At 60.3% G+C, this 25,734-nt stretch overlaps 1 protein-coding gene across 4 annotated transcripts in view; it reads right to left on the bottom strand.

The window, feature by feature from the left end:
• Positions 1–19,534, bottom strand: part of RAB11FIP5 (RAB11 family interacting protein 5) — a 33,287-nt gene extending 13,753 nt beyond the window's left edge. For 3 of the 4 annotated variants that reach the window (XM_030270216.4, XM_072927815.1, XM_030270218.4), the window contains exons 1-3: positions 19,029–19,534; positions 7,765–8,204; positions 5,482–6,115 (exon numbers count right to left, since the gene is read on the bottom strand). In XM_030270216.4, coding sequence (XP_030126076.4) covers positions 5,482–6,115; positions 7,765–8,204; positions 19,029–19,408 — 1,454 coding nt within the window. In that variant the 5' untranslated portion in view covers positions 19,409–19,534. The remainder of the gene's footprint in view (positions 1–5,481; positions 6,116–7,764; positions 8,205–19,028) is intronic. The other variant, XM_030270223.4, reaches the window with a different exon arrangement.
• Between the last annotated feature and the right edge of the window lie 6,200 nt (positions 19,535–25,734).

Below are 25,734 nucleotides of genomic sequence, written 5' to 3'. Positions count from 1 at the left end.
ACAGCCTGAGGTTGTTGAGAATCTGTGACTTTCCACGGGGATTTCAAACTGCAGCGTCACCCTCCAAGCGCGTTCCTTGGGATGAACACCCTGCTCTGGTGCTGGCAGGAGCCCTGCTCTGCCCGAGAAAGGCCCTTCCCCACCTTCCCCACCCCCCAAAAAGGCCCTTCCCCACCCTCTCTGAGGAAGGAGGATGCTGCAAGTGCTGGGTGAGAGCAGGAGAGGAGCACAGCCGATTCCTCTAGAGGGAAGCCTACCCTTGCCTGATGGCAGCAGCTCTGTGCAGCTCTGAAATGCTGATTCACCCTCCTCCTCCTCCTCCTCCTCCTCCTCCCCTTCCCAGTACAGCTCCGCCAGCCAAAATAAATCTCGGGTACCTCCCTGCCCTCATTTATTTGTTTGGCAGCACTTCACAGACGCCTTTGAGCCTCGCAGCAATAAAATAAAATTTTAAAAAAAGGAAGTAAAATATTGCTCAGCAACCCCCTGATGGAAAGAGGCTATTGGAAACAGCTTGTTCAGCACAGGGAGGCAGCAGGCTGAGGGCAGGGCTCTGCAGGGCCAGCCTGGCTGCAGGAGCCTGGGCACTCTGCAGCACATTTCTGGAAGGGCAGGGATGGAGCCAGCCCCATGTGCTGGAGCTCAAGGGGAAATCCATCCCGGGAGGGCTGGAGCCGGGATGTGCCGTGTGTTCTCCCATGGGCAGGGCTCCCTGGGGCAGACAAGCACAGCGTGGAGGTGCTGCTGGAGCACCCTGCAGCACCTCAGAGCTGGCAGGGGTCAGCAACCTCCTCCCAGGGCAGGACGGGGCTGGGAAGAGATGGGAACAGCAGCCCAGGACATTTTTGTACAGGTGGGAGCACCTGAGGGAAGGAGTCAGGGAATAAGTTTTAAATAGGAATTCCAGAGGTGGAAGGACTGGATTTCTCTCTAATAAATCACCCATAAAAACCTATATTATCTATAATAATTATATGTACAATAACCACTTTGCTCTTCCCTTGGGCCTCACCTGTCCATCACCCCCATTCAAATGGACAAATCTTCCTTTACAGACATTTGCCCTCAAAACCACAGGGATTTTTAAAAACAGGAGAGATCTGGGCAGTAGGAACTCAGGGAGATGCAAACTTCAAGCCCCAATTCCCACTTTTAGGAGCAGGAGTGGGGCTGTGCTTTTCCTGGACGCCTCCAAAGCACATCAGGGCTGAGCTGGTGCCAGCTCTGGACCCAGCTCCCACCCTGCCTGGTGCCCACCCTGGGAAAGGCAGGCTCAGCAGCACAAGGAGCCATCCCCAGCCCTGCAGGCTCCTCTCACTGATCCCACTCCATCCCTGGGGCTGCTCCAAGGCAGGGCAGAGCTGCACTCTCCTGGCTACAATCCCTGGGACCCCGCTGGCTCCCATGGACACATCCCTGTTAGCCACAACGCCCTGCTTTCACCTCGTGGCCTTCATCTCCCTCTTCCTCAAAGCCTGCAGCTTGCCAGGCTCTGCTCCCGGAGCCCTGCTGGCTTTGGGGGGGCTGCCACAAGCTCTGTGCCCCATGCCAGCACTGCCAGCCTGGCCAGGGACTCTGCTCCACCCGTTCCCAGCCCTCAGCAAAGGCACCTTTTAGCAGCACGTGAGGAGCAGGGAGGAACTGAGCCATCAATATTTGCTGGATCCAAGGGAATGGACTCTGGGAAGGGACCTGAACCTGAAAATGGAACTGATGCCCCTGTTTTTATAGGACAGGGCACAATTCCCTCTTTCTCCTGCTGCCAGGCCTTAGATGCAGCCCCATTTTATCATCGGGATTCTCCACAGGAAGCAGGAGCTGCAGAGCTCTGATAACACTGGAGGAAACCCTGGAAACATGTAAAGGATTGTTCCAGGCCCAGGCTTTGCCTCAAATAAACCTGCTGAGCTTCTTCCTTGCATACAGCCCTTAACCACTGACATTCAAAACAACCCCCAACCAGGCTTTTATGCAGCCTCCGAAGAGCAAACACCATCTTCCTACTGCTCCCATCAAAGCCTGAGCTCCCAGGGATTAGCAAAGCCAGGGATGACGGGCAGAGCCCTTGGGACCTGCTTCCCTGGGAAGAATCAGGGTGTGAATAAGAAATGCCCAGTTCTGTCCCCAGCGAGAGCACAGACAGGTTTGCAGAGCCAGCTCCCACACTGAGGGCTCAGCTAAACCCTCCCAGAACACAACAAAACCCTCTTTATAAAGCTTTATAAAGTTAAACCCAGCCCAAAGCAGCAGCTCCCTATTTTGGGAAGGGTGTGTTTGGCAGAGCAAGTGGGTAAAGATGAGCTGTGCCAGGCTGGGCTTTGCTGCAGACAAACTCAAACCATCCTTCTAATTACAGACCTTTTAACTAATTACAGGCTGAGGCTTCTGGGCTGGCAAAGTGACTGATTTTGATGCTTTCTCACCACGTTCAGCTCTGGGTTATCCAAGGTGGCCAAACAGGTGAGAAGGTGCTGCTGGCAGAAATATCCAGAGTCAGGAGAGCAGGAGGGGAAAAGTCCTTTCTGAAAGTAAGCCAAGACTTAAAACTGCTCAGTTCAGAGGCTGCTTCTCTCCAGAGCAAGGCTTAATTCAGCTCTAGGAGTGACACTGCTCCTGAACAGCCACAAATGGGCATCAGAGAACCCCCAGAGACCAGAGAATCTGGAATGGTTTGGGCTGGAAGGAACCTTAAAGCTCCTCCAGTGCCACCACTGCCATGGGGACACCTCCCACTGTCCCAGCTGCTCCCAGCCCCAGTGTCCAGCCTGGCTTGGGACATTCCAGGGATCCAGGGCAGCCACAACTGCTCTGGGCACCTGTGCCAGCCCCTCCAACCCTCCCAGCCAGGAATTCCTTGCCAAGATCCCATCTGACCCTGCCCTCTGGCACTTTGAAGCCATCAAGACCTAAAAGCTCTTCCACAGCTTTGACCTGCATCACCAGCTTGGTCCGTGAGGTTGTTCAGTGTAAGGAAGTGAGATACAATCAGAGGAATCAGTTCTGTATAATTAAAATGGATAATGATGTCCCAATGAATGGCCAGGAAAACTGAAGCACTGGGAAAAGCAGGGAAAAGCAGGGCAGAGACAAACCCTGTCCCTTTCTGCAGCAAATCAGGCTCAGTCATTCCTGTAATGTTCCCCAAGGGCTCTCAGCTATCCCAGTGCCAAATCCCTGGACACTGGGAGGGAGAAATCCCTTCCCAGCCAGGCAGCTCCAGCATTTCCCCATCCTCCAGGAGCCACTTCTCCCAGCTCCTCCTCTCAACCCCCCCTCATGATTTCCCATTCTCAATTGCAAGCTGCACTTAAAGCCCACTCAGATGTTCCTGAACAGCCCAAAGGGCTTCTGTGAATTCCTCCCCTGCAGCTCCTGCTGCCTGGAATCCATTCCTGGGTTTGGGAGAGAAAATCCCAGACAATCCAGAGGAGCTGCTGCCACACAGCTCATCCCAGTCCCTCCTGCCAGGACAGACAAAGTCCCTGGCACGGCAGCTCCGGGCAGAGCTCAGCTCTGGCTGGGCTTGGGACTGAACTGCCAGCACGGAGGGGATTTAAACAAAGCCATGGACTGGAGCCTCTGGCAATGAGTCCAGGAGGAAGGGAGCTGTCAGAAAGCAGCAGCTCAGGGGCACTCCTGGTGATCATCCACCGGGTTGGATGGACCAGGAGCTGAATTCCAGCCGGATCTGACACCCCAGGACTGCCAAGAGGGGAAAACCTGCTGGCTTCTCACCCATTTCCCAAGGAAAAGGCCCCAGAGAGAGACGCCAAGGGCAGCTCCATCCCATCCCATCCCTTCCCATCCCATCCCATCCCATCCCATCCCATCCCATCCCATCCCATCCCATCCCATCCCAGCTTCCCTGGCTGCCTCAGGCACTTGAGTCTCTGCCTGGATACAGCAGGATTTTTAAGCCTTGATATTTTTTTTATTCTAGGCCTTAACCAGCAGGTATCTCAGCCCAAAATTAGAAAGAAAAATTAAAAGAAAGATCTTGAGCGAGAATACTCTGTCCTTGCCCAAGGACAGGGCACAGAGACCGGAGTTTTTCAGGCTCCTGCACAAATCCTGCCCTGGGATGTGACACCAAGCCACTGCCAGGGCTCTGAGACTCCTGGGAATCACAGAATCCCAGCATGGTGAGGGTTGGAAGGGCCCTTAAAGCCCATCCCATTCCACCCCTGCCATGGACAAGGAGCTTCCACCATCCCAGGGGGCTCCAAGCCCCGTCCAAGCTGGCCTTGGACACCTCCAGGGACAGGGAATGCCAGGGATGCAGCTCAGCAGGCCCCAGACCTCACCCCTGTCTCTCCTGCTGCTGGGACAGGGCAGAGCTCCCACATCCTGCCTCTCCTCCCCAGGGATGGACTTTGTGGACACAGTGATGGACACATCCCATCCAGGCCTGTGGGATGGGATATTCCTGATGCTCCTGGCCCAGGGCAGCAGCTCCTGCCTGTCCCAGTGTCCCCAGCTCTGCCTCAAGGCCACCAGGGGCATGACACCTGCCTGTGGACAGGAGCAATCCTGGGGCTGGCGCTGGAGCCTGGCTGAGGGACGTGCTCATCCCTTCCCAGCTTTGACCCATGTGGGAGCCAGGCTACGTGGAATAAACCAGGAGTGCCCTGTTCATTAAAGGAGGCTCAGACTGAACTCAAATCCTTCTGCTTAATAAATTAGGTTAAAGTCAGCCCAGATTAGAAAATCCCTCTCATAAACCAAGGCTGCAGACTGCCCCAGCTCTGAGTTGTTTTCTGCTTGTTTTCTCTGGCTGATTTGAACCCCATTTCCTGCCTCTCACTGACACCACCCTCGACCTCTGGACTGCCAGCTCAGCCCCAGGGGCTGCAGGGATGATAAATTCCTCTCAGGAACAGCACAAACACCACAAACCCCGAGGATTTGGAGGGATGAATCACCACACAAAGCAAGAACAGCTAGAGATTGGTAACTGGGAGAAGGGAAGGCTGGGTGGGATGGGAAGAGGAAAGAGCAGGGTTGGGATTAGTTACTTTGGGAATATTAATGATATCTCATGTAACCAAAGTGCTGCACCCTGGCCAGACCCTGCAGCGGGGTGTGGGGTTCAGAACAAGAATGTGATTATCCCACATCCCAGCCAGACTGCCAGGGAAGCCTTTTCAGCTCATTAAAGGATAATGAATCTGCATTGTGAGGCTACAGAACCACTTGGTGTGACCACACTGAGCCTCACCTCTGCAGAGGGAAACCTCTCCATGGAGGGGATCCCTCCCCTCCCTGAGAAGAAAACACATCCCACACCCAGCAGAGGTGCTTTCTGGCAGCAGCCAGGACAGGACACAGGAAAATCCCCGTCCCTCTGAGACATTCAAGAGCAAGGAAGCATTTCCCTGCTCTGCCCTTGCCTGGGCACTCCCAGGAGCACCGAGGAGCCGCCGGAGACGGGACCTGGGGCAGGAATCACCAGCCTGGACCTCCACACCCCCTTCCACTGACCTGGGTTTCTGAGGAGGGCACTCCCTGGGCTCCTTGGACCCAAACCAGCCGCTGCTCTTACTCCTCTCATCCCCCGTGGCCGCGGCGTGGACGGGGGTCCCCGTGTCCCCCTGGCCTTTGTCCCCCGCGTCGCTGCGGCCGCCCCCGTGGTGGAAGAAGCCTCCCTTGGCTTTCTTCTCCTCCTTTGTGGTGTCCTCAGGCGCTCCATCCTTGTGTTTGCCCTCCAGGCGATGGCTCTCCTCCAGCCTGGCCCTGCCCAGGTGGTTGCTGAGGGTCACGGCCTTGGTGGACACCTTGAGCTCTTCCTGCAGGGCCAGGCTGGGAGGGGAGGGGATGAACCTGGGCTCGTCCCTGTGCTGGGCCCTGTCCAGCCCCCAGGAGCCGTGCTGGGGCTCGGGGGGCAGGGGGGCGAAGGCCAGGGGCTGCTCCTGGCGGCGGGGCGCGGGCACGGGCGGGTTCCTGGGCGCTGCCTCCTCGCCGTACACGTGGCTGCCGTTGATGCACAGCGACGAGCGGGACACGGGCTCCTTCCCCGGGCCGGGGCTCTGCGGGGCTCTGCCGGGGCTGGCCGGGGACACGTCCTCGCTGAATGCTCTCTTGTGGCCCAGCTGGGGCGAGGCCAGCAGCTCCTTCCCTGCGGGGACAAACACACAGCAGCTGAGGCCACCCTCACCTTCCACCCTCAAACAGCAGCCAGAGCTGGGCCATCACCCCGGCCTCTCCCTGCCACGGGATCAGGGTTAAATCCTTGGAAATGCAAAGCACAGCTCACTGGTGTGCGGCCACACAGGGGACACAAAATTGTCCTCGAGCACAGCAGGGGAGCACCCCGAGAGGAGGCTCTGAAAGATGACAAACCCATCGTCTGACAGGATCTGAGCCTGTAAGAAATGCAAGGAACTCCTCAGAAGCTCCTTAAAGGGTTTTAAAGCTTCCATGTGACTTACTGCACTGAACACGAGGTGATGGGGCCACTGCTCGGTGTGACGAGCCAGGAGGGTTCAGTGCCTGCACCTCCCTCCTACTGCCTTGAGGGCTGGACTTGATCATCTTAGAAATCTTTTCCAACCTGAACAATTCTGTGATTCTATGACCTCGTGGCTACTGCCAATTTTTGGAGGTAAAAGTCAAGGAGGACCCAAGGAAAACAACTCCCAGCTGGAGATGCTGCTTCCTTCACAGAATCACGGAATGGTTTGGGCTGAAGTGACCTTAAAGATCACCCAGTTCCACCCCCCTGCCATGGGAACGGAAGCTCCCAGTAGCTGGAAGGCCCATCCCAAGGATGATGGAACCAGCACAGGAACATCACCAGCAGGAGCCACACGGCCTCCCCAGGGACTCCCACCCAACCTGGCAATGTGCTGTCTCAGCCAACTGAACCATTTAATTTGTTTCCAAGGGAGAATTAATTCCCTACAAGGGCCTTTTTTGTTTGTAAATGACTGCCCTGGGAGTGCCAAGAGCTCAGATTGTTTTAATCACCGGAGCCGGGCCCGTTTGGGCTTTGCCTGGGAGCTGGAGGCGGCTCATTAGAGAGAGCAGTGACCCAGGGCAGGGCCAGCAGCTCATCCCAGCCTGGCCCAGCCCAGCCCGGCCCGGCCCGGCCCAGCAGGGCCCTCCTGGCAGGGACTGCTCCGAGGGGCTGAACGGAGCAGCCCTGCAGAACCCTCAGATCCCGGGAGCTCGGGGTGCAGGCCTGGAAATGCAAAACCTGGGATGTTCCTCCTGCTCCAGCAAACACCTCAGTGCCAGCACACGCAAGGTCTGGGGGGTTTGTGCAGGATGTCACCTCGCAGTGACATCCTGGAGCAGAGGAGGCTCAGGGGGACCTTGTGGCTCTGCACAGCTCCTGCCAGGAGGGGACAGCCGGGGGGATTTGGGATCTGTTCCCAGGGGACAGGAGGAGAGGGAATGGCCTCAGGGGAGCCCTAGGGTGGCAATTGGGGAAATTCCTCATGGGAAGGGCTGCCCAGCCTGGCACAGCTGCCCAGGGCAGCGCTGGAGTCCCCATCCCTGGGGGATTTCCCAGCCCTGTGGAAGTGGCACTGGGGGACACAGTGAGCGGTGGCCTTGGCAGTGCTGAGGGAACAGCTGCACTCCACGATCCTGGAGGGCTTTTCCAACCTAACCAATTGCACATTCCACCTTCCCAGAACTGGAATAACCAAGTGCACAATTCCTGATTCTGTGCTGGGCAAGCAATCGGTCCCCAGAGCTGCGAGGAGGTCTCAGCAGTCCCTTGCAGAGGGAGCCCTGGGGGATTATCCCTGATCCTCTTACCAGAGTGCTCCGTGGCCAGGCTGCCGTGTCTGCTGGGGGATTTGGGCACCTCGGGGGCGCTGGCTGCCAGGCTCAGGCTGGCAGAGGAGACGGTGCTGTCGGAGCCCAGGGAGGTGCTGGACTGCGTCAGGGAGGACTTGCGCAGCTTGCTCTTCAGGAAGAAGCCCTTCAGTTTGGACTTCTTGCCCCCGAGCTCGAAGTCATCCTCCATGTCCAGGGCCCCCATGCTGCTGGGGATGATGGCAGAGGCCGACTCCAGGTCGTACTTCTTCTTGCCTGTCACCTTGTCCCTCAGCCTGCCCAGGGGCGAGCGCGCCTTGTCCTTGGCCGACAGGTCGAACATGCTGGCCGTGAGGCTGTTCCGCGTGAACTGGATGCTCACCAGGATCTCACCCCGCTCCTTCTCCTTCTTCCCAGCCTTGGAGTGCAGCTTGTGCCACCTGCAGCCAGGGGAGACACAAGGACAGGGCCCTCTGTCACCTCCCAGAGCCAGGAGAGCTCGGAGGAGCTGCTGCTGCTGGGAGAAAGCACCAGGGTTATCCAGCACCAGTTTCTCCAGGGAAAGGGCTGGAAAATGCTGGAAGTACCCAGGGAGGTTTGGAGTCCCCATCCCTGGAGGTGTCCAAGGAACGAGTGGATGCAGCACTCAGTGCTTTGGGCATTGGGCACAGCTTGGACTGGATGATCCAGGAGCGCTTTTCCAACCTCACTGCTGCTGTGATTCTAAGCCAAGTGTCCCAGATATCACCTAAACCCCAAGTCAGAAATACAAACACCCCACGCAGAGGTGACACAGGACCTGACCCTCCCTGGGACACCTGCAGCTCCATCTCCATCCCTGTCCTCACCCCAAGCACTGCCCTGGCACTGAATCACCTGGAAAACAGCACCTCACTGAGCCTGCCAGACACCCCCGATTCCCCAGGCAGAGCTGGCAGCAGTGCTTGGGAGGAGACAGAGCTCATGATTTGAATGTCCCAGAGCCGGTGACTCAGGGATCCTCTCGGCAGAGACCGACCCAGAACAGCAAAGGAACTCGACAGCATCCATTAAATCAACTTCCTGCCAGACCTGCTGTGTCTCACCCCAACAAGGATGCTCAGCATTGCCTGCAAGTGTCCTTGGATCACTTTCTTTAAATGGTGACGCATGCCAGGAGCTCTCTGGGGTGAACTCCAGCAGCTCTGAGCAGTTCCAGCCCCACCCAACACAAGCCCACCCTCCCCAGGCTGCTGATCTGGGGCAATTCCCACATCCCCACGGCAGGTTCATGGGGGCAGCTCCAGGAGGAGCCATCGGCCACGTCCAGCACAAAGCTCCCACTGATTCCAGAGGATTCCTGGGAATGCTGCCCACTGTCCCACCCCACACAGGACACAGCCTTTGCTCCAGAGCTGCCCATGGAAATGGGGGAACACTGGAAAAGCCTCCAAACCGTTCACTGCACCAGGCAGAACCACCCCAGCCTCCCTTTAGTGCTGATGCTGCCCCAGGGAACGGCCTGGCAGCTGGCAGGGCACGGGGCAGCCTCTGGAACGGGTCTGGATTGCTGCCAGTGGGGAGGAACACTGGGAATGGGGACACCAGATCCAAGGATGAAATGAATTTCTGATTCAAATTCCCCTTAACAAGGCCCAGGGAAAGCTGCAGGCTCGGGACAGATCCTGCTTCTCCACCTTGTGCTTCCTGGGAGCAACGGGAGGTGAAGACACTTCCGACACGCATTAACAATTTCCCAGAAAATAAAAATCCCAGTGGTGTCTTACATCCACCTGGAGAGTGAAAGAGAGGGACTTTTCTTCTTCACTGAGAAGAAAAAAAATAGGGAAGGAAAATGGGATGGGATGGGATGGGATGGGATGGGATGGGATGGGATGGGATGGGATGGGATGGGATGGGATGGGATGGGATGGGATGGGATGGGATGGGATGGGATGGGATGGGATGGGATGGGATGGGATGGGATGGGATGGGATGGGATGGGATGGGATGGGATGGGATGGGATGGGATGGGATGGGATGGGATGGGATGGGATGGGATGGGATGGGATGGGATGGGATGGGATGGGATGGGATGGGATGGGATGGGATGGGATGGGATGGGGGCAGGTGTGACCATGCTGGAATCACCAGGGTGAGGAAAAAACTGGAATTGTGTCCTCCAGGAGCTCCTGAATTGCTGCCAGGGAAGTTATCACAGCCTGGATGAAGGGAGAAGCTGGGAAGGCTGGGAATGCTACACCACACAGGCCTTGGAGGAGCTGGGCAGTGAGAGGTGTCCCTGCCCGTGGGACTGGATGTCTTTTAAGGACCCTTCCAACCCAAACCAGTTTGGGATCCCATGAAGGGGGCACAAAATGCCCTCATTCCCTGCTGAATATCCCAGGTTACAGCTGGCAGCACCCAGGTCCTTCGCCACACAAAGGCAGGAGGGACATGCCTGGGATTTGCTGAATTAAATCCCAGTGGATCCACTGCTATTCCCACCACTCGCTTATCCCACCCCATCCAATGCCCACCGCAAAACTTTCAGTGCTCAGGCTGCCAGCTTGAAAATATCCAGGCAGGAAAAAGAAAAAACCCATGGGAAAAGGCAGCACTGACCCCTTAGAGCTGCCGGGGAGCAGCAGCAGGAGAGCACTTCCCAAAGGACTGGAGGGGAAAAGGCTGCTGGAACATCCCCCAGCTCATCCTGCCCTGGAATGCAGGAGCTGGAAGCAGCTCAGGAGGGAAGGGCTGCACAGCCTGGGGGCTGAATCACTGCACAGGAAAAAGAGAGAACTCCTGAAAGGAGCTTGTGTACTTACATCATCCCATGGAAAAAAACAGCAAGAACGTGGGTGGGTTCCCACAGGGAAAGGCAGGAGCTGCCCAGGAGGAGCTGGATGTGCCCCCAGCCTCTCCCAGCCCCGGGAGCATCCCAGGGAATGGGGCTGCTGGGCCTGAGCTGCTCCAAAAGCAGATATCCAAGGCAAAGCCCCTGCTGCTGCTGGGCTCAGCAGCTATTTCTGGCCCCAAGACCTCCTCGACACTCGGGGCTGCACCTCCAACAGGCAACGGGGTTATTTTTAGGCTGAGCTCTCGGTTTATGGCACAGGACGAGGTTGGGAGGATTCAGCTGTTCCCTGTCGTGTGCTTGGGTTTTTTGTGAATCAGCCCAGTGGAAACAGGAGTGCCAAGCCCTGGGATGCAGCAGGACAGCAGGATGGGGAGGGAGCGAGTCCCAGGCAGCCACACACAGACTCCCACAGCAGCTTCTCACAGCAACCCCAGCCCACAGCTCTCTGTTTCCCAAATTCCTTCCAGGAGCTGCCCTGGGGGAATCCTGGGGGGCATTTTGGACTGAGGCCACCCAAGGTCACATCTCGTTTTTATGGGAATAGCAACACACCTGGGAAACAGACACAAAATCCCTTTTGCAGGTGTGAAGGAGCAGAAGTGGGTTCCCTCGGTCAGCTCTGGGGCAGGGAGGGGATGGAGGGAGCTGTGCCGAGCACATCCAGAATCCACAAGGATTCGGAGGCCACAGCTGGGATGCAGCTCCTGGCTGCACAGGACACCCAGCACAAGGCACCCACACCAGCCACCCGCCCCGAGGGACCCTCCCGGAGGGGTCCCAGCCCGCAGAGCCTTTGCTGGTTACAGAATTTCAGTGAAATGCAGTGAAACTGTCCCAGGGCCTGAGCTGGGGAGCAGGACTGCTCCAGCTGAGGGGATGTGCCCCTCTTCCCTGCTTCCTGCAGCTGCACGGTGCTTCCCTGAGCATGGAGCAGCACGGAGCAGCATCCCCTGCTCTGTCAGGAGCTGCTCCTTTCCCCAGCTCCTGCCCCCTGCCCTGCCAGCCCATGTCCTTGCTGACGCACGGACACCTCCATGGGACACATCCATGGGACACCTCCGGGGAATGGAGAGCCCAGGGACACCCCCAGGGTGACACCAGGACACCTCCATGGGACACCTCCAGGAAATAGAGAGCCCAGGGACACCTCCAGGGTGACACCTCCATGGGACACACCCATGGGACACACCCATGGGACACATCCAGAGAATGGAGAGCCCAGGGACACCTCCAGGGTGACACCTCCAGGGTGACACCTCCAGGGTGACACACCCATGGGACACCTCCAGGGACTGGCAGGGAAATCAGCCCCAGGGCAGGGACACCAAGGCCAGGCTCCACAGAGCCCCAAGTGCCCCACCAGCCCTGCTCAGCACACCCTGGGCACCAACCTCCAGTTTCCCTCTCAGACTGGTCCCAGTGACGTTCCTGGTGGCCCCTGGGGCTCAGGGATGCACGGGGAAGGAGGCCCAGCTGGAGCATTTCTGGGGCGCTTCCACTTCAGGTGCTCCCCAAAGCCTCCCAGGAGCACTGAGCACTGCCAGGGCGGGCCAGGTTCACCTGGCAGCAGCAGAAACCCTCGTGCCCTGCACAGCCCAGAGCTGCAGTGTGCCCTGCACTGCTGGAGCTGCAGCGTGCCCTGCACTGCTGGGAGCTGCAGCAGCAGCCACAGCCACATGCCAGCCCAGAGGCTCTGCCCAGCGCTCCAGGCTGGCATTTCCTGCTGATTCATCCCTGCAGCGAGCTCAGCCAAGAGCCCCAAGCCTCAAATCAAGGATCCCCCGTGCTGGTACAGAGACAGAGCAGGGCAGGGCAGGGCAGGGCAGGGCAGGGAGCAGCAATCCAGGGAAACGGGGGCCAGCTCCCCTTGGCACAGCCCACCCCCAGAGCCCGGCACAGACATCTCCTGAGCCTGCAGCCCAGAGGAAGCTCACCTACCCGGGAGGGGAAGCACAGGCTGCAAAACAACCCAGCCCCGGGGAATTTTGTGCTTTTTTGTCTGGCTCCGTGTTCCTGCTTCTGCAGGGCTGGTTCCCGTGCTGGGTTTGGGTGGCTGATGCTGCCAGGTGATCCCTGCGAGCTCTAAAGGCACAGATGGAAAACATCGGACCGAGCAGCCGAGGAAGGAAGTTCATCTCTCCAAGTGTGCCCACAAACAAGGCTGGAAGGAAGCAAGCCCAGCCCCTGACACAGCCCACAGCCCAGCCCTGCTCCCCCAAAGGGCTCCAGGGAGAGCAGGAGCTGCCTGGCAGGGCAGGAAGCCCTGGCATGGTGCTGGTGCCCCACTGGGACCACCAGGAGAAAATCCCAGCACGGGCTGGCACCTGGGCTCATGACACCAACCCCAGGGCAGGGACAGCAGTGCCAGGGCAGGGACACCAATGCCAGGGCAGGGACACCAATGCCAGGGCAGGGACAGCAGTCCCAGGGCAGGGACAGCAGCCCCAGGGCAGGGACAGCAGTGCCAGGGCAGGGACAGCAGCCCCAGGGCAGGGACACCAACCCCAGGGCAGGGACAGCAGCCCCAGGCTCCACAGAGCCCCAGGCAGCAGCTACACCCGCTCTGGGAACAGGCCACACGTGGATTGCTCATCCATCCCACCAAGCCATGCTCAGGAGTGAGCCAAACATGAGAAAAGGGAGAAGGGAACGAATCCCGAGCCCAGAGCAGCTCCACTGCTTCATCCCCGTGGATTTGGCAGGGAAGAGACCCCCTGGACACGCAGAGCTGGGGAGGAGCCCCGGGATGCTGCTGCAGGGATGGAGTTCCCAAAGCCCACGTCCCAGGCAGGAGAATTCCAGGGCAGGTCTGAGCACAGCTCAGCCAGCACAGGCTCTGACAGGCACACAGAGGGGCACAGCAGTGGCTCCAAGGCCAGTCCCACCTGGCACTGGAGAGCATGCCAGCTTTTCCCTGGACTCCTCCACCACCGGGCAGGTTCCTCCAGGAGCCAGAGGAGCATTCCCAAAAGGAGGGGAGCAGACCCCACCCTCCCCCTGCTCAGCAGCAGCCAGGAAGGGCTGAGCCAGGTCTGGAGGGCCACGAGGGAGGAAGGCTCAGCTCAGCTGAGCTCAGCTGAGCTCAGCACAGGCTCAGCACCAGCTGCCCCTGCACCAGCAGGACTCAGGGCTCTGCCCAGCTGCTGGGAGAAAACCTGCATTTTCAGGTTCCTGGAAAATCCATGTGAAGCAGCAAGCAGCCTGAGTCTGCAGCTTTTTGGGGTGTAAGAGGGTGGAGGGTGATGGGGCAGCGCTCTCAGCCACCAACACACCAGACTCGACGTGCCAGGTTAGCTATGCTGGGATCAGACTGCTCAAATATCTTAAAAACAAAAAAAAAGCAGAGTTTTCCTGCAGGAGAGCAGAGCAAGGGCCTTCAACTCCTGAAACCAGCAATGGCAGCTGGTGAAAATGGGGTTAGCTGGGCAGGTAGGAGCAAAATTACACCCTGGGGAGCACCTGGGGCCTCTGCCCTGGGCTCCCAGCTCAGGGCAAACGCTTGCCTGGGGTCAGCTGGTCACCATGGGTGTTATCCCATCCTGGCACCAAGGCTGTTATCCCATCCTGGCCACCACAGATCCATCCCATCCTGGTCACCAAAGCTGTTATCTCATCCTGGTCACCAACAGTGCCATCCCATCCTGGTGCCAATGGTGCCATCCCATCCTGGTCACCAAGGCTGTTATCCCATCCTGGTCACCAAGGGTGCCATCCCCTCCTGGCCACCACAGACGCCCCCCAGCCCTGGCTGTGCCCGTGCCCCACAGCAGAGCATGCTGACCCAGTTTTTGCAGCTCCAGCCCCTCCTCCCCTGCAGCATTTCGACACTCCGGGGCGTTTTCTGCCTCCAGCTGCGTTCTCAGCCCCAGCCATCCCAGCTCAGGGCATCCCTGGAGCTCCCTGGTGCTCCTGGCCACCCACAGACCCTCACCAGCCCTGCTGGGCACTCTGCCCACGGGGAAAAGGGCTGAAAAGGGCTCTTTGCCCTTGGTGCAAACCCCCCACCCCAAAGGCAGCCCAGAGCAGCAGTTGCCTCCTGCCCCACCGCAAGGTCTCCCTCTCCTGGGCCTGAGGACAGCGTGCCAAGGCCAGGGCTGCAGGATTGGGCTGGCCTCAGCTCCCCAGGGAGCAGAGGGGCTCAGCCTGGCTGTGACAGTCCCCCCTGGCACAGGGAGCCAAGGCCAGGCTGGGAATGACCATGAGGAGGTCTCAGGGAGGTGGCACAGCCCCGAGCCCATGGCTGCCACAGCCCCATGGCAGTGCTAATGATGTCCTGATCTTCATTAAATGAGGGAGGGACACAGCACAGGCACAGCCTGGGCTGGCAGAGCTCCAGAGGGGCTGGAGGAGGAGATGAGAGCGCGTCCATGCCAGGGGGAACACGAGGACAGTGCCAGGGAAGCAAGGAGGGGACGGGATGGGTCCCACCAGTCCGGCAGGGGACAAGTGCCTGGTGGGGGCCCACTGAGGACAGGGATTTGGGAGCCTCCTTGGCTCTGAGGGAGCTTCTCACCCCTGCAAGGTCCCACACACTGAGCAGATGGGCAGCACCCACCCCTGGGCAGGATGGGCCCTTGGGAGAGCCTCTGGATCAGCCCTCTGCTCCTCCCTGCCCACGTGTGATGGGGCTCACAGCTCCTTCTCTGCCCTCTGCCCCCCTGGCATCTCCCCCAGACCCAAGGAATGCCCTGTCCCCTCCCCTCCATCAGCACAGGGAGCAGAGCAGCAGGCGAGGAAAGGTCCCTTGGTGGGAGGAGGAGAGCCCCGGGCAGCCCCCCCAGCAGCAGCTGCCCCACAGCTGGGCAGGAAGGGGAACCACAGGAGGGAAGTGCAGCACGGAAGGGCTTTGGGGAAGTCTGAGCTGAGCTAATTCTGCAGCAGAAACAACTCCCCCAGCCCAGTTCCCTGTCGGGAGCGAGTGCAAGTCACTGCAGGAGCAGCAGAGGCAGGAATGCTGAGTGCTGCTGCACCCACTGGGCCTCACACACGGAGCCTGGGCTGGAGCCATGGCAGCTCCCTGCCTGCACCTTCACCCCTCCCTGTCACCTTTGGGACACACGGCACATGGAAACGGTTCAGTGCCAGCTCAGGGCCAGCTCCAGCCAGCCCAGGAAATCCTGAACCTCAGCTGCTGCCTGCTCAGCCCCACACTGCAAACCAGGGGTCCCCAGGGGCTCCCAGGCAGGGAGAGCCAAGGCCCAGCCCTGCAGGTGCTGCCAGGCTCCTCCTGTCCCCCCCAGTGTCCCCTGCCCCGCTGCTCACCCGGGGTGCCACTCCTGGGCCAGAGGTCTCCACAGGGGACAGGACACAGGAATGGATCCCAGCTGCAGCGGGCAGGGATGGATGGGACATTGGGAATTGTTCCCTGGCAGGGTGGGGAGGGGCTGAGCTGGAATTCCCAGAGCATTCCCAGCTGGGGCTGCCCCTGCAGTGCCCAGGCCAGGCTGGACACAGGGCTGGGAGCAGCTGGGGCAGTGGGAGGTGTCCCCATGGCAGGGGTGGCACTGGGTGGTTTCACAGTCCTTCCAACCCAAAGCGCTCTGGGGTTCTCTGACCCACGCAAACCCAGCCGGTGCCTCGGAACCTCAGAACCAGGGAACCCTGTTTCTCTGGGTGCCCCCCAGCTTCCCCAGGTGCCAGCTGTGGGCTGGGGGTGCAGGGACAGTCCCTGGCTCGCTGCCACCCCGCAGGATGAGCCCCACGGGGACTCCAAGGGCATTTCCTGCATGTTGGGAAGCAGAAGCAACAGCTGCCTGGTGAGTTCCCAAAATCCCTTTTCCTGGGCTGGAGCCTGGCTGTGCAGACTGAGCACAGGGCAGGGAAGTGCAGGAGCAGGTCAGGGGAGGGAGGTGAGGAGCAGGAGGTCCTGCCCAGGGCTCTCTGCATGCACAGAGGCTCAGTGCAAAGGGGGAAACGATGCTCTGCCTGCCAAACCCAACCCCAGAGCCGCCTGAGCGCGGGGCAAAGCCTGGGATGGCCAAAAAGGCCATGAGAGCTCCCAGGCTGCTCTTGTGCAACTCCAGGAGTCGATTTTCCCCTGAAATGACCCAGGCTGAGCAGCACGAGGCAGCTCGGAAACACCCCCGGCCCGGGGAAGAGTCCAAGTTTGACGGAACATTTTCCACCCAGCCCAAAACAAGGATAACAATTATCACTGGGGAAGTTTCTGTGCAATAAAAACCTGCAGGGAAATGAGAGCAAGGTCAGCACACTGACAGGGGATCCTCTGCCTGAGCAGGCTCCCACTCCAGCTGGCAGCAGGGCGAGGACGGGATCCCAAAGCAGGCGAGGGGCAGAGGCTCAGCCCCACAGCCCCCTTATCTCCCCCTCAGCCCCACAGCCCCCTTATCTCCCCCTCAGCCCCACAGCCCCCTTATCTCCCCGGCACAGGCCTGGCTGGGCCCAGCAGGGCCAGCCCCGGGGGTGGGAGCCTCTGTTTGTTTTGCTCTTTCTAATCTGGGACTCAAAGCTTCCTCCTGACCAAAGCTGTTTCCAGAGGTGGCTGGAAGCTCCCAAAGAGCCAAAAGCCCCTGAGCTCCCTGTGATCCTTCTCCCACCTGGCTGGACCAGCTCCAGCCCCTGGGATTCTCCTCCAAAAACCAGTGTGGCCCCTCCAGGCTGCAGAGGTGCCACCCCCCTCAGGCACAGGGTGAGAGCTTCCCTCGGTGCTCGAAAATGGAGTTTTAAAAGGTTTTAAAAGCTCCTGTGATCCTGACTGCCACAAGGGGAAGTGAATTTTCCTTATGCAAGCAAAGCTACAGGAAGGGAGGGAGGGAGGCAGCAAATGAGAGAATCATGGAATGGGGCTGGGCTGGAAGGGACCGAAAGGATCATCCAATTCCATCCCTTCCCCTGTCCCAGGCTGCTCCAGAGCCATCCAACCTGGCCTTGGGCACTGCCAGGGATCCAGGGGCAGCCACAGCAAAGCTGGGAATTCCAGCCCAGCCAGGAATTCCTTGCCAAGACCCCAGCCCAGTCTCCCCTTTCCCAGTGGGAGCCATTCCCTGGCTCCTGTCCCTCTGTCCCTTGTCCCCAGCCCCTCTCCAGCTCTCCTGGAGGCCCCGGAAGGTGCTGGAAGGTGTCCCTGAAGCCTTCCCAAGGCCCTGGGGATGTCCCTGGCTGCAGGAGCGGTGTCACGGGGTGGCACAGGCTGGACATTGCTCCCGGGGGATTAGTGGCCCTGAGCAGACCTTTGAGACGCGGGAGCGAGGAGCAGGGCTGTGCCCCTGTGCTCGGCAAAGGCTGGCAGCACTCGGAGTGTTCTGAAGCCTTCTGGGGCAGGAGGAGGGTCAGCAATGCCCTGCTGCACAGGGACCCGTGCTGGAGGCAGGGTTGGGGTGTGGACCCCCAAACCGGGCACCCACAAAGCAGGTGACAACGGGGTGGCCACAAAGCCACCGCAGCTGTCGGGGACAAAGCATGGAGAGACAGAGCCCTGCGGGGTGCAGAGGGACCTCGGGGGTGCTGCGGCCTGCCCGGGGTGTGGATGGGTGGGTGGGTGGGTGGATGGATGGATGGGTGGGTGGGTGGGTGGGTGGATGCTCCAGTACCTTGTCCAGCACCATTCCCTTCCAGGGGGATGCAGGGCCCCTGCTCCACAGCCCCTTCCTGGCACAGCCGGGATGTCCCACCCCTCCGGGCACGTCCTTCCCGGAGCATCCCAAGGCCCTGCATGCATCCTCCGGGCTCACAGGGCCAGCCCAGCCTCGGGACCCCTGCCCAGGGCACCCATGTCACCCCTCCTGCGGCGGGCACAGCCCGCAGAAAGCCCAGATGGGGATCTGCCACACCCCAGTCCCCGTGGCACGTCCCTGGGGTGGCCATGGTGATGTCCTTCCTCCTCCAGCAGCCGTCCTGGGCACACAGGGACCCCTGGGGCACACAGGGACCCCTGGGGCACACAGGGACCCCTGGGGCACACAGTCACAGCCACACCAGGGCACTGGGGGGTTCAAGTGCCCACCCTGGGGCGCACAGTGACCCCGCAGTGCCCATCCTGGGGCACACAGTGACCTCGCAGAGCCCATCCTGGGGCACACAGTGACCCAGTGACAGCCACGCCAGGGCACTGGGGGGTTCATGTGCCCACCCTGGGGCACACAGTGACCCCACTGCCCCTGCACGGGTACCCAAGGACGCCGTGACACCACCCTGGGGTGCACAGTGACCCAGTGACAGCCACGCCAGGGCACTGGGGGGTTCATGTGCACACCCTGGGGCACACAGTGACCCAGTGACAGCCACGCCAGGGCACTGGGGGGGTCCATGTGCCCACCCTGGGGCACACAGTGACCCCGCTGTCCCTGCAGGGGTACCCGGGGACGCCGTGACACCACCCTGGGACACCAATCCCGGGCACACGGGGGTCCCGGTGCCCACCCCGGCACCCCGAGCCGCCCCGTGCCCGCTCCGTGCCCGCACTCACCGCTCGTCGGGCTCGCGGCCGCGCTGCCGGGCGGGCTCCAGGGCCACCAGGGCCTGGCCCAGGAACCGGTCCATGCCCACGAGCGCCCGGTGCATCACGGTGAGCAGCAGCCCCGGGCAGGCCCCGGGCTCGGGGGGCAGCTCGAAGGCGCATTCCTCCCTCCACTCGGGGCTGCCGCCGCTCTTCTCGGCCACCGAGGTGCTGTACTTCTCGCGGCCCAGCTGGATCACGGTGTACGCGTCGCTGCCGCCCGCTTTGCCTTTGCCGCCGCCGCCCTTGCAGCGCAGCCCGCGGGCCCGCACCACCGTCACCTGGACGTGCGTGGGCAGCCAGGCCGGGCAGCCTTCGGCGGGCAGCGCGGCCGCCCGCAGCAGCGCCATGGCCGGGCCGGAGCAGCGGCGGGGCCGGGCCGGGCCCCGCTCCGGAGCCGCCGCTGCCGCAGCGCCACCGACACCGGCCGGGCCGGGCCCGCCGCAACGGCGCGGCCACGCCCACAGCGGCAAGGCCACGCCCACAGCGGGGAGGCCACGCCCACAACGGCGCCGGTCCCGCCCATAACGGAGAGGCCACGCCCACAACGGCGCCGGTCCCGCCCATAACGGCGCCGGTCCCGCCCTCAGCGGAGCGGCCACGCCCATAACGAGGAGGCCACGCCCATAACGGAGAGGCCACGCCCATAACGGCGCCGGTCCCGCCCCGCTCGGCTTTAGCCGCGCCCCGCCCCACCCGCCTTGGCTCCGCCCCCTCCCGCTTCGGCCCCGCCCCCGCCCCTGAGCGCTCCCCAAGCCCCGCCGGGGGCGGGGCTTGGGGAGCGCTCAGGGACGGGGGCGGGGCCGAGGTGACACCCCCCCCCCGGTCACACCCCCCCCCGGTCACAGGTGTGTCCCTGCCCAGGTGTGTCCATGCCCAGATGTACCCATGGCCAGGCGTGTCCATTCCCAGGTGTGTCCATTTTCAGGTGTGCCCATACCCAGGTGTGCCCATGCCCAGGTGTTCCCACATCCAGCTGTGCCATTCCCAGGTGTGCCCATACCCATGTATGTCCATGTTCAGGTGTGCCCATACCCAGGTGTGCCCATTCCCAGGTGTGTCTATGCCCAGGTGTGTCCATTTCCAGCTGTGCCCATGCCCAGGTGTGTCCATGCCCAGATGTGCCCATTCCCAGGTGTATCCATGACCAGGTGTGCCCATGCCCAGGTGTTCCCACACCCAGCTGTACCCATACCCAGCTGTGCCCATGCCCAGATGTGCCCATTCCCAGGTGTGTCCATGCCCAGGTGTGCCCATGCCCAGGTGTTCCCACACCCAGCTGTGCCATTCCCAGGTGTGCCCATTCCCAGCTGTGCCATGCCCAGGTGCGCCCTGCCCACCCCCCCCACCCGTGTGTGCCCCCCGGCTGCCGCAGCCCCCCGGGCCAGGCGCCCACGGGAGCAGTTCCTGCTGTCCCCAGGGTGGCCCCGGTGGCCCCGAGCCAGCGCAGCGTCCCCCGCCGCCGCCCGGTGCCCGCAGCAAGGTCGGGCCGGGCGATGCCGCCGCGATAAGGCGCGGCCGGGACACCGGGGCCGGGCCAGCCCTGCCCTATCGCGGCCATCGGCCACCGCCGCCACCGCTCCCGGCGCCACGTTCCGCTCCGGCGCGGGGACACGGCCCCGACACCGGGAGGGGAACCGGGGGGGGCACCGAGAGGGGCACGGACAGGGGACACGGCCCGCGACACCGGCAGTGACACCGGGAGGGGCACCGGGAGGGGACATTGAGAGGGGACACGGAGAGGGGACACGGAGAGGGGACACTGAGAGGGGACACAGAGAGGGGACACAGAGAGGGGACACCGGGAAGGGCACCGAGAGGGGACACGGAGAGGGGCACCGAGAGGGACACCGAGAGGGGACACTGAGCGAGGCCACTGAATGGGGACACCCAGAGGGGACACTGAGGCTGTTCCGAGCGGGAATACTGAGAGGGGACATTGAGAGGGGACACTGAGAGGGGCACCGAGAGGGGCAGTGATGGGGGACACAAAGAGGAGACACCGGGAGGGGACACGGAAAGGGGACACTAAAAGGGACACTGAGCAGGGACATTGAGAGGGGACACTGAGAGGGGACACCGAGCGGGCTCTGAGGTCCCTTCCAGCCCCATCCCTCCATGATCCCGTGTCCCTTCCCTTTGGGGACACCAAAGGGGCTCTGAGGTCCCTTCCAGCCCATCACTCCATGATCCCGTGTCCCTCCCTTCCCTTTGGGGACACCGAGCGGGCTCTGAGGTCCCTTCCAGCCCCATCACTCCGTGACCCCGTGTCCCTCCCTCCCCTTTGGGGTTCCTGCCTGCCCCAGACGCAGCTGACGGGGCAGAAGCTGCTGAGTGTGGGAAGAGCCCCATTTCACCCCAAAAAGCCCCCAAGCAGAGGCAGGAGCTGCAGAAACCCCTGGGTTTTCTGTCGGGGTGTGCTGCCCCAGCCCTATTCAAATATCCCATTAAAATATGCTCCATCCGGGAATAAAAACCCACCGGGAATTCCTTATCAGCCCGAGATGAACTCAAATCCATTATCCCTCCAGTCCAGGGCTGCTCCCGCTCCAGTGGCTGCCCCTTATCCCTGCCCAGCATCTGCTTTTGATTTTCCCTTCTTTTGATTGTTTTTCCCCATTTTTTTATACTCTCATTATCTCTACTCTCAGCACATCTTCTCCTCTCCGCCACTTCCCATTTTTACCTTCATAATTGGGATTTTTTTCCATCTCCCTTCACCTTCCCTGCCCTGCTCCTATTTATTTATCTTGTATTTATTCATCTCTTTGATTTCACGCTCACCTTTGCATTTGATGCATAAGGAGGGGTTTTAATTACCCCTAAATCAATTACCGCTTTTTTTTTTTTTTTTTATTCCATTCTGGAATCAAAGGCAGCACAGGGATCCTTTGCAGCATCCTCAGCGAGCCTGGGCTGAGTAAAATTTTCCTTTAATTCTTGCCCCAACTTTAATTTGTTTTTGCTTTAAATCTTCCTTCACATTTAATTTTTGTTTTTACATCAGTTTTTGCTTTGGCTTTAATTACTGCTGCAATTTTTTTCCCAGTTTTTTCCAATTTTAATTTCAAATTTTCCTTCAATTTTTCCTTCAACTTTAACCATTCCTTCAATTTTTGATTTATTTAATTTTTTTTGCACGGTGGGATTGGGACTGGGATTGGGGATGGGATTGGGATTGGGAATGCTGAGCCAGGCTTTGCTTGGGAAGGCTGGGATCCCATTCCCACAGCTGGGATCCCATTCCCACAGCTGGGATCCCATTCCCAGGGCTGGGATCTCATTCCAGGGCTGGGATCCCATTCCCAGGGCTGGGATCCCATTCCCACAGCTGGGATCCCATTCCCAAGGCTGGGATCCCATTCCAGGGCTGGGATCCCATTCCCACAGCTGGGATCCCATTCCCAAGGTTGGGATCCCATTCCCACAGCTGGGATCCCATTCCCACAGCTGGGATCCCATTCCCAAGGTTGGGATCCCATTTCCAAGGTTGGGATCCCATTCCAGGGCTGGGATCCCATTCCCACAGCTGGGATCCCATTCCCAAGGTTGGGATCCCATTCCCACAGCTGGGATCCCATTCCCACAGCTGGGATCCCATTCCCAAGGTTGGGATCCCATTTCCAAGGTTGGGATCCCATTCCAGGGCTGGGATCCCATTCCCACAGCTGGGATCCCATTCCCAAGGTTGGGATCCCATTCCCACAGCTGGGATCCCATTCCCAGGGCTGGGATCCCATTCCCAAGGTTGGGATCCCATTCCCAGGGCTCGTTGGCTCTTTGGATCCGTTTTGGGGGGGAGCTGACAGCCAGGGCTGAGCGATGGCAGCGCTGCAGGGAAGGGAAGGGAAGGGCTGAAGGAAGAGCAGAGCCGGGAGTGCAGCAGCTCCGAGGTGGGAGAGGCTGGAAATGACCCAAAAACCCCCAGCGTGGGCAGATCCCAAAGGAAAGGTGGGAATTGTGTCCCTGTGCCCTCAGGTGAGAGCCCACCTGCAGAGCTGCTCCTGTTCCTGGATCCCAAATTCAGGAGGACGTGGAGCTGCTGGAGAGAGCCCAGAGGAGGCCCCGGAGCTGCTCCAGGGCTGGAGCCCCTCTGCTCTGGAGCCAGGCTGGGAGAGCTGGGAATGTTCCCCTGGAGAAGGGAAATTCCAGGGAATCCTCAGAGTCCCTGGAGGGGCTCCAGGAGAGCTGGAGAGGGACTGGGGACAAGGGACAGAGGGACAGGAGCCAGGGAATGGCTCCCACTGGGAAAGGGGAGCTTGGGCTGGGATCTTGGCAAGGAATTCCTGGCTGGGCTGGAATTCCCAGATTTGCTGTGGCTGCCCTGGATCCCTGGCAGTGCCCAGGGCCAGGCTGGATCCCCCTGGCACAGTGGGAGCCGTCCCTGCTGTGGCACTGGATGATCCTTTTGGTCCCTTCCAACTCAAACACTCCAGGGTTCCATGGCATCTCCTCCCTAAGGATGTCCATCCCTGCAAACAGTCCCACCACCATCAGAACACCCCAAAGTCAGACACCCAGACTGGGACTGGTGCAGCAGCCAGAGCTCCCCCAGCCCCAATTCCTGGGAACACGGAGGGCAAAGCCTGCTCAGATCCCCTGGGAAGGGGCGCTGGTGCAGAATCCCAGCCGGGGAATGGGAGCAGGGAGCTGTGGGGGAAGGGGCCTGAGCCAAGACAAATAAAGAGTTCAAATGGGAAACGATTAAAACTAAACTCAAGTCAAATAAATGGAAAGCGGGGGAGATAAGGCGCCAGCGCCCTCGCTGCCTATTTAACATTCATTGGATTGAATAATCAGGCCTCATTATCTCAAATTGCTGCATATTTGCCCTCAAAATGCTAATTTGAAAGTTGGCTGCGAGCGCCGTCTGCCTATTTTGACTAAAATATGATTTTGCTTTATTGTGCGGCGCTCGTAGCTCCGGGGGCATTTCCCCTGCACCAGGCACACGGGAACGGGCAAAGAAAGGGGAGGACAAATCACCCAACATCTATCAAAAGGCGGTGGGGAGGAGAGCGGGGCCCTGCTTTGCGTAGAAATGGCATTTTTAGGCCTGGCAGTGAAATTAAAGCGTTATCGGCGCTTTTCGGGACGGACGCGTTATCGCTCATCTCGGGAAGGGAAATGGGAGAAATAATTTGCTTTTATTCTGATTGTTTGGCGGAGTGGGGAGGGCAGGAGGCTCCTCCTCCCCTCTCCCTTCTCCTTGTCCCCCTGTCCCCTTCACCCGCCCTTCCAGGGGCAAAATCGACGCTCTGGGCTTATCCAGCGGATGGCACATGGGACATTGGCTCCGTTTGATCTGGGGTGGGATTTGGAGTGCCAGTCTGAGGGTGTTGTTACCCTTCCCAGGACTCAATCCATGGATAACTGGCAGGGAAGCAGCCCCCAGTCCCAGTGGGATGGGGCACACCGGGGGTGCCTCAACCCCACACTGGCCCCGCAGGAAGGACACGCTTCTGCTGCCAACCCCCCCAATGTTTGCACAGCAAACTGCAATTGTGTGGGGATTAAGGGGGTCCCGCAGGCCACCGAGCCCTGTTGACAGAGCGCTGGAAATCCGGCGCCATCAATTCCGCGGGCGCCTCTGCATTTGGCAATGACACCGCCGCGACTTTCCCGCTGCGCAGATGGAGGGGCGCTGACCCCTCCCGGGTCTGGGGGCAGATGGTGACACGAGGGGGTCCCACCGAGGGGCTGCCAGCCCCAGGGACGCTGCCAGCCCCCGGAGCAGCTCCAGGGGAAGTCGGAGCGGTTTGGTCCCAAAGGCAGCACGGGAAGGACAAATGTCCCCTTCGTTGTGGTGTCCCTCGGGGAAGTGGGACTGACCACATCGACACCCAAAGGCTCAGGCACAGCTCCCGTGGGTCAGGGACACCAAAGCACAGAGAGGGGACAGCTCAGAGCCCCCTTCATCCACGGGGACAAAGCTCCGTGACAAACTGTGGCAGCACATTTCTCCTCTCTCAGGGTTTTTCATGGAGGCGCACGGAGAGAAATGAAAGAGAAAACAATTTCTATGAAAAATCCTGAGAGAGGGAGAATTGTGCTGCCACAATAAACATCCCGGGAAAAACCTGCTGGCACTGGGGTGTCCCACCCCGGTGTGTCCCACCCCACTGTCCATCCTGGTGTGTCCCACCCTACTATCCATCCTGGTGTGTCCCATCCCACTGTCCCACCCCGGTGTGTCCCACCCCACTGTCCCCATCCCACTGTCCCATTTCAGTGTCCCCAATCCCGCTGTCCCATTTCAGTGTCCCCAATCCCGCTGTCCCATTTCAGTGTCCCCAATCCCGCTGTCCCATTTCCGTGTCCCCAATCCCACTGTCCCATTTCCATGTCCCCATCCCACTGTCCCAATCCCTCTATCCCATTTCCCTGTCCCCATCCCTCTGTCCCATTTCCCTGTCCCCATCCCGCTGTCCCATTTCCATGTCCCCAATCCCTCTGTCCCCATCCCTCTGTCCCCTCCCGGTGCCGCCGGGGCCCAGCGCGGTCTGGGATCGCCCTCTGGCGGTCACTGAGGGAACGGCCCCGCTGGGACCCACTGGGACCTTCCAAGAACCGAACTGGGACCCACTGGGACCTTCCCAGTACCCCACTGGGACCCACTGGGACCCACTGGGACCTTCCCGGAACCCCACTGGGACCCACTGGGACCCACTGGGAC

The sequence above is a fragment of the Taeniopygia guttata genome, chromosome 4 (assembly GCF_048771995.1).
Source record: "Taeniopygia guttata chromosome 4, bTaeGut7.mat, whole genome shotgun sequence".
NCBI classification, from domain to species: Eukaryota; Metazoa; Chordata; class Aves; order Passeriformes; family Estrildidae; genus Taeniopygia; species Taeniopygia guttata.
The sequence above is the reverse complement of the archived record's forward strand: the minus strand, read 5'-3'. Positions and strand labels throughout refer to the sequence as shown.